The sequence below is a fragment of the Coffea eugenioides genome, chromosome 10 (assembly GCF_003713205.1).
Source record: "Coffea eugenioides isolate CCC68of chromosome 10, Ceug_1.0, whole genome shotgun sequence".
Classification (NCBI taxonomy): domain Eukaryota; kingdom Viridiplantae; phylum Streptophyta; class Magnoliopsida; order Gentianales; family Rubiaceae; genus Coffea; species Coffea eugenioides.
In genome coordinates this window covers 35926715-35935453 of record NC_040044.1, presented here as the reverse complement: position 1 = coordinate 35935453, position 8739 = coordinate 35926715, and the positions used below count along the sequence as shown (strand labels likewise).

The 8739-nt window shown below is 36.8% G+C and overlaps 2 protein-coding genes across 2 annotated transcripts; one reads left to right on the top strand and one right to left on the bottom strand.

Moving 5' to 3' along the window:
- The first annotated feature begins 651 nt into the window (after nt 1-651).
- LOC113749334 (protein KRTCAP2 homolog) lies at nt 652-5551 on the top strand. The gene is made up of 5 exons (XM_027293031.1): nt 652-743; nt 2713-2878; nt 4321-4372; nt 4587-4653; nt 5224-5551. Exons 2-5 carry the CDS (start codon nt 2723-2725, stop codon nt 5312-5314), a joined length of 366 nt encoding a protein of 121 aa, XP_027148832.1. The 5' UTR covers nt 652-743; nt 2713-2722; the 3' UTR covers nt 5315-5551.
- A 1065-nt stretch (nt 5552-6616) lies between these two features.
- Nucleotides 6617-8461, bottom strand: LOC113750769 (probable receptor-like protein kinase At1g11050). The gene has a single exon (XM_027294712.1). It carries the CDS (start codon nt 8459-8461, stop codon nt 6617-6619), a length of 1845 nt encoding a protein of 614 aa, XP_027150513.1.
- Nucleotides 8462-8739: the final 278 nt, after the last annotated feature.

Genomic DNA, 8739 nt, shown 5'->3' with positions numbered 1-8739 from the left:
ATCTCATCTTTAAGGCACCGTTTGAATTGAGGGAATGAGAGGGAAAGAAAAGGAAAGGAATTAGAGGGATTTGATTTTTGTTATTTGGATTGATTTTTAAAGAGGGAAAGGAAAGGATAGGGGGGAAAGAGAGGGAGAACGTCTAGTTGTTTTGTTGAGTTATGATTTTCATCCAAAAGTGGGTGAAAACGAAGGGAAATAAAACTAATTTATTGAAATAATTTAAATTTTTTAAAAGATCAATTTGTTTCTATCATTTTCAATAAATTAACACTTATCTTTTTCTTTTCTTTCTTTTCCTTCCTCAACCCAAATAGAAATTCAGCATTTCCTTTCTTCTCCTTTCATACTTAATTGAAACAAAATGGATGGAAACTACTTTCCTTTACTCTCATTTTCTTTCTTTTCCATTGGTATCCTTTCCTTTCCCTTCCTTTACTTCAATCCAAATGGCGCCTAAATCGAAAGGGCACCCTTTAAATATAGCTATAGATGCAAAGGTTTAATGCTGAGTGACTATTTTGTACCGTTTTATAAGTGAAGGACTAAAAAATAATTGTTTGAAACGTGGAGGACCATTTTGGTCATTTTATAATCTTTTAATCGTATTTTCATTTTAGTTTTAAGTCTGCAATGCTAATTTACTGTTGAAGTTCAGTCCCTTCCAAACTCCACTGTCTCTCCGATCGTGAGCCTCCACCACCTCCTTCGCCATCACCGCCTCCACCTCCTCCTCCTCCGCGGTAAATGTTACGTAAATTTGTTCAATTGATTTCTTTAACCTTGAAGTTTTGTTACTATTGTTCTAAGCAATTATAGTATTTAGTTGCATTCACTATTTTTTCTCGGTTGATTGGATTTAGGTTTTCTCTTCCTATATTGTTGGAGATTTTTGAGAAGATCGTAAATTCTGAGTCAATTTGAACCTGTAGATCTAGTGAAAAATAATTTCTCCAAAATTTACTCCTTGTTCTAAGTTCTTACAGTCCTGAAAGTCAAATTTACTTCGGTGTCCGTGGATGCAAGGGAAGAATATATTGCTTATCTCGCCGGTTTTTCTGTAAAAAGGCTAAAAAGAACCGACGTTTGAATAATAGGTAGTAGTAGTACTAGTATTAATCAGTCAAAATGTAATAGCTTTAAATTTTGTGATGTGTTTGACGGAGCATCTTTGAGGTCATCTTTAAGGAGGCGCGGGCGAGGTTGGTTTTGGGGGGTGGAGGGGGGGGTTGGGATTGACCCTCAGCTGTTAGAATTTAACTTAGTGGTTGCAAGAAGTAATTCTTTGTAGAACTAGATTAAGGAAGGCACCATCAGTAGTGCACTGGTGCTTTATTTATTGACTGTGGAAACCATATCCTTTTCTTGTTGGTTGATTGGAAACTGCAGCTGTTTGTGGGGGAGTAGGAATCAGATGACTTTTCTCAGTAAAATGAACATGCACTTCGTTATGTGGTGTACATCTGATTTTTCAATTGCTTGAAATAATAGCCCACAATGTTGTTCGTTTATCCAATCTCTTAAACTATATAAGTTTCTTAGATGCATTCTCCACTGTTATGATCTGTTCAGAGACCATTCTTGAAGGTGGTTTTTTCATTGAGTTGATATTCTGATGGCCTTGTGGCTTTCTGAAGATCCTAGCTTTTTCTAACACGATTTATTTGGCTTTAAAATTGATGGCCATTTCTTGTTCCTTTAAATATCCAAGTAATGTAAAGTAAGTGCTGCAAGATTTACATACCTAAGAAGAAATATATGTTCATGGGGGCAAAAATTGCACAACTTTGCATGCCCGATGACAAATTTCTTGCCCTCTTCAAGTTAGAGAGGCTGATGTCTGAAGTCTTCATATTAATGCCCTTACCTTGAATTACTTTTGGACACTGTTGTTAATCGTAACTCGAAGTTTGTTCTAGTTGTCTAAGTTACGAGTTGTTAAGGGAGTTTCTCTTCAAGTGGGCTGTAGGATCTGAAAGGGCCTTTAGGAAGAATGGTTATATGAAAATTGTAATGCTAGAGCATCCAAATTTCTCTTGCTAATTACAATTGCATGTAACCATCTGTTTGACTTGTTTATGGTGGACGAAGGGGGCTAATTTGTCAGCCTATGTATAGTGTTCAGTCACCCGATATAAAATGCATGAAAAAAAAAGAATTGAGGAAAAAAGTATTGAATACATGTTAGTGCTACCAAGTAAGAGGAGTAGAGGACCATGATATTCTAACCCCTTTAAAAGATAAACTGTGGAGTGTCATCTGGTTTGCTTTATCGATTAACAAAAATTTAAGTATCCAAGATATTAAGCTTAAGCTCTTTTACCAATTTATCCTTTCCTTTCACGAGCATATGTTAGTTTCTTTTACTGGATGTTCTTTTCTGTTTTCTTTTAAAACTGCACCTCCTGGTGAGTGAGTGAGATCCTTAGCATGGGCCAGGTTTGCTTGATTCAAGTAGATAAAACTACTCGAAACTATCAACAGGTTCCTCTTTGTTTCTGTACACTTGCTTTGTGGCTACTCTGTACCAAAAGATAACAAAGACAATAATAGATCTTCATTTAGTGACTGGCATGGAATGTATTCTTTGTTTCTACTTAGGGATGCCCCAAAAGATTGTACACTTTTGGAATGTAGAGTTCTTTTACTCATGCTCATTTCATTTAACATTTAACCTTATGAGGTTTTCCTTTTTTACTCGTGCACATACAGATTGAAGTCCATGGCTGCGCCTGGGAGTTCAATGCTTCATTCCTTTCTTCTCTTTGTAGCTGTGCTTTCCCTGCAAGAAATGTACAGAGGAAAATTAGCATCTTCTGAGTTGTTCACTATACTAGGAGGGTTTTCAAGTTCCCTGATATTTCTTTTACTGCTTACGGTATGTCATCGTAGTCTTGACTGGCTGCCATTCTGTTGGAGGTTACTCCTTTGAGGATGTGTATGTTGTCATACGTATGATGTCCCTTTTTGTTGTTAGTCTAAGTATATGGGTAAAGATCTATATTGAAAGACCCTGGAGTCCAGACCAGAATTTACTTTTTGTAGTTGTTTCTACTACTTTTAGGCCAAATTGTGTGCAAGATGTAGCCTTATACTCTTTTCTGGATGTTCCTATGAGAGTTGACCCTTTTTTCCTTGAGAAAAGCATTAAATGTGTATCGACTTTTTAATTGTATATCATAAATAGCGCTTGAAAATATTCTTCCACCCAGAGTTCCTTGCTGGATATTTTGTAAAAATTTCCTGGAGAAGTAAGTGTTTTGGTCCTTGTTGAGCTGTCTTATTAATAGTTTTTCTGAAACTTTGGCACTAGTGATGAAAGTTTCAGTCTGATGTTTCAAGTTCATACATAAATGTTTGAAAAGTAATTATGTTTGTCAACACTTGTCCATTTGAATTGGTAGTTTTCATTTCACTTGCTTTGAGCTAGATACTATACGTCTTTGATCTATGTTCCAGACATGGTACTCTTTTCTGGTATCTATCATCATGCATGGAGAGTTTCTCTGTTGTTTTCCTTTCTTATTTTACTCCTTTATCCTTGTTGATTTTTTCCCGGAATAGTATAATTCAGTTTTATGCTAATTGGAAGTAATGCTTACAGATGTATTTTTACTTGAGTTTGCCTTTATGACGGTGTAAGAATGAACTTCATGGCCTGTTGGTATTTCTTGTACAAGTTTCAATTTTTGGTTTATGCATAGAGAATGGATTAGCTTGGACATCGATAATGTTGATGAGTAAAATGTTCTCTCTTCAAGTATTTTGGAAAGGGTATCTTGGTTTTGTATAAATGGGAAGTGAACTATGCTATTATTTGTTCTAGGGATTTATTCTTTTCGAAATAAGCTGTTCGGACTTGTCCTCCAACATTGACATCTAAATAAGGACACAAGAAATAACACCTGTTGCATACACACATATACCCTATAATTTTTGTACTAATGTGGATAATTGCATAAGAAACTAAGGAGCCCATTTAAGTTTTGTTTTTACCCCTGTTCTTTTACTTTGAAAAATGTTTAGATGTCTTCTTGCATACATGTTTATTTGAGTTTTCTCTTTGGTCTGCTTAGTAAATCCTTCTACACAAATAATTTTCGGTTGCGAGACATTTTGCATTCTACAAACTATCTGTCATACATTATTGTATTGCATTAGACTTTATTACTCCAACCTTTCTCTGGCTTCTTGGTTTAATTCGTTTAAAGAAGCATGTACAGAGACAAATGAGGAATATGCATCCAGATTCGTGACTTATTTGGTGATAAAATGTTTGCGACGATTTTGGGAGTTTATACTTGGTTGAATTTTATGCAGTTCATTGGAAATTATCAAGAAACTAGTGGTGTCAAGAGCGGTTGGGGTGCAGGTGAGTGCAGTTTATCTTTCTGAAACATCCTTTTCTTTGCAGTCAGTATTGAAAAGTTAAATTTACAAGGTTAACTTTGATGGACAGGAAAAAATTATTCTTTTATTTTTCCCAAATTGGTCTTTTCTCCCACCTACATGTATTGATAGATTGCAGGAAGTGGAGTATCAGATAGAGCAGTCAATACATTAGTTTGCTTGCTTTTGTTTTGCAGTTATATTTGCTGAGGCAGTTGCACTTATCGCTGCTAGCACAGTTCATCGAGTTTGTATCACAACTTGGTAATGTTGAGACCTCAATACTGAATATCTTCTGTGCTTTGGAAAATGAGCACCCCCAGGGTCTTTGCAAGCACTGATGCACAGATATCATTTTCTGATTACAGATAAAACTGATTTATTGTTAAAGGACTAGCTGTGTCAGGTTGAGATTCATTCTGTGCAGCACTGCTTAGAAATGGAAATTACAATTTTCCTTTAAATTTGTTAAGCTTCTTAGTGATATAGTATTTTTGCTTGAATTTTGATATAGTAATCAGCATCAGGTTAGATTTTTGTAATAACATGACACGCAATGGGTTATTTTTCTTGTCTGCAAAATGATTTCTGGAAACCATTATGGTCATTATCTAATATTGCAGATGGTTCAAGTTAGCTAAATATGTGAAATGTGATTTATGTGCTTTCTGGATTGCATGGAAAAAGATTTTTCTCAGGACTGTTAACACAGGAAACCTTTTAGGAATTATGGATGAAAGCAATAACATGACCACTATTACTTTTAAAGCCAAAGAGAAGCACCGAGAGATAAGGGGGAAAGAAACCAATGATGTGCTTTTGATACTGTTGCAGCTTCTTGTTCTCCGCGGGACTACTGTATGAAGTCAACAAGCTCTCCGTAATGATGCTGTCCAAGAGTGAATCTAAATCCAAGAGGTTTTGACATGTAGTTTCTGATTAAACAGGATCTACTGCGAAAAAGTACTAATTTTCTTTTGTATCTTGAAAGTACTTTGGAAATGCATTTAGCTATACAGCAGAAACAATTTTCATATATGAGCTATTCACATAACCAGCAGATGAAACTTAGTAGACTATTTTACACTGGTTAATCTACTGTGGTATTTGTATAAGGGTATGATATAAAGTTTTCTCATCCAAATCTCTGTTGTTACTTTCATACGTGAGCAATTCAGCTGAGCAACGTAACTTGTGCTGGAGGGATCACTTTGATTAGTTTGGTAGTTTTTCATGCGTAGAGGTGGGGTTTTGATTTCAACAGCCTACCATTTATTACTTTTTCTTTCGTTGTCGTGTTGATATTCTCCAAAGAAGAGTGGCATTCAACTTAATATTTCAATTGTCCCTGTGTCTCTTGCATGTGCGCATTTTGTATTTGACCAAAACCATTGGGTTAAAAGTGTTGGTGATGACTCTATTTATGTGTATCTCAGGGTAAAAAGAACATTATGGTATAGGGTTCGCGAGGGTCGAACCTGGTCTATGGACAAAGCTCTGCTGGCACACAAGATATATCACTGTGACTGTTTAATGGTATATCTGCTTGCAAATGCATATAGTACGAAATAATGTATGGATCCGAAAAAGATAATTTGAATTTCAGAATGATTGCTAGAGAGTGCCGAAGAAAGAACAGTCAGCTAATGGAGTGGTGTCTTGTGGATAAAATTGGAAGAGAGAAACTTGATCACTCAGGAATTAATGCTAATGTTTAGAGGGGACAAGAAGAAAGCATGATCACCTTAACATTTTAAAACAGAGGCAAGTAAAATAAAGCTGAGGCTTAGCCACCTCTGAAGATCGACTATTCTAAAGATTTACTGGAAGCTGCGTAATTTTGACTTGAACAGGTCTATGGACTTATCTCGTTTGATACTTATTTGTTAGACGACTTTAGAGTATTGAAGTTTCTCTACAAATCCAGCCAACGCATGTAAAGTGTATATACATGGGTTTGAAGGGAATTCATCTCTCTCTTTCTCTAAGCTTGACTATAAAATTTTTTAAAAGAAAAGAGTAAATTTTATATACACTGACGGTGTATATATTATCACGGTTAGATATACGACACGTATGTAAAATTTGAGTTTCACATTCAAATTCGAATTATGTGTTATGCATTTAATGGTGAAAATGTATATGCTGTAGGTGTATGGAAGATTAATCCAAAAGGAAATGAAAAACCTAAAGGTAACAAAAGAAAAGTTTCTATATAGATGCAATACTATAAACTGTTTATGCTTATACTACTGTGTCTGATTGCCTCACTTGTGGTTGAACTAATCGAGGATGATGGAAATGGTTGATGGCTTAGAGGTGCAGGTCTGTCTGGTAATCTTGGGATGTCAATGTCGCCTTCAAGCATCTTTAGAGCATCTGCAATGGTGGGTCTAAGAGCTACCATTGCATGAGCACAAAGAATACCTACGAATACAAACCTCTCCATAACTCCCTTTGGTCCTTCCTCTTTAATTGATTCATGAAAAGTATCTTGCACATTTCCTGATTTGATAAGCCCCCAGGCCCAATCTGTGATCAAAAGTGCGGATGAATTTGATGCATCAAGCACCTTTCTTCCACTCATGGTTTCAAGAATCACAATTCCAAAGCTATAAACATCACTCTTCTCTGTCAATTGCCCATAAAGAGCATACTCTGGTGCAAGGTATCCAAAGGTTCCTGCAACCCTTGTTGTGAGATGAGATTCCCCTTCTCTGCTTTGCTTGGCCAGTCCAAAATCAGCCACTCTTGCTTTCATATCTGAGTCCAAAAGTATGTTGGTGGCCTTTATATCCCTGTGATAAATCGCTGGTTTGATTCCGTAGTGCAAATAAGCAAGCCCTTTTGCCACATCAAGTATTATGCTCTTACGCTGAGGCCAAGTCAAAGGCTTCCTCTGAGGATTGAAAAGATGATCATCAAGGCTACCATTTGGCATGAAGTCATAAATAAGGTATCTTCTTTTGCCATTGAGCATATCACTTGTAACACAAAAGCCTCTGAGAGCTAGAAGATTCCTGTGTCTAATTTTGCTTATAATTTCTGCCTCATTACTGAAGTCCTCATCCCCTTCTGTGTCTAAATCAAGAATTTGCTTGACAGCAACAACAGTTCCATCAGAAATAACTCCTTTATAGACAATTGCAGATGCGCCTTGACCTATCATATTCCTTTGTGAGAACCCATCAGTGGCATTTTCTAGCTCAGATACCTGAAACCATTTAGCACCAATGCTTGGTAGAATTTGGGATTTCATGCCGCTAACATATTTTTCATGCACAGCATTTTGTTTTCTTCTCTTATCCCACTTCCTGCAAAGCACGAGAGATGCTGTCGCGACCGCGATTCCTATAAGAGAACCTGATAATCCGAAAGCCAACTTGAGGATTTTTTTGCGGCTCAAGCCGTTTGATGTCTTGCCAATTTTCGAAATAGCCAATGGTAGGCCTAGTATGCAAGCTGCTGCCAAAGTATTATTATTTTCCAAATCATTGACAATACCGGCAGCATAAAAAATACTAAAGTAGAAGCATTTTGTGGAGTTGGGATCTAAAGCTACCAACTTAGCAGTTACCATCATTCCAGCATCAAGGCATGAACCACACTGAGTAACTCCATGAAAATCACCTTTGCAAGATGAATCAAGCAGACTTGATGGACCAACCTTTTGTACCCAGTCTCTTAATGTTGCAATTCCTGCACAACTTGATGCCTTGAGAACAAGTTCATTTGTGTCATTCAAGCACATTGGGACTGAAAATTGAGGAATGGACATGTTCATAAGCTTGCTTTGGAAGTTGGAGGTGCAAGAAGAGGCAGAATCTGCATTTGGGAGATAGAACATGGATGTTTCTTTGAGGTGTTTGGCTAATCCCATGGCAAAAAGACTGAGAAGTGTTTGGCAGCAATTTTTATCAATTGGATCATGGCAAAGTGAAGTGTCCCATGGGAAACTTTGTACATAAGAAAAATCAATTGGACATGAGGGATTTGCTGCATCAATGAAGCATATTGTGATTGAAGAGAGGAAGACAAGAATGGAAGCTAAAAGCCCATGGTTGATGGCCATATTCTATTCTCTTATTCTCAAAACCATGAAGTCAGTGAATGTCTTTGTGGATTTATAATAGATGCTGCAGTAAAGCAAGCGATCAACATGACTGCCAATAGAAAATTAAGCCATCAAAACTGGCATCGTTGGTGGTCAATTTTAGGCTGAGAAAGAAGTTTGATTTCTGAAAGGATGAACTGATAGCGGTCAAAGTCAGTTATTCCTGCAAATGCATGCACGCAGCCAAGTGAAGAGTGATGCATGTCATATGGGCCCTAGTTATGGAATACTTTTCC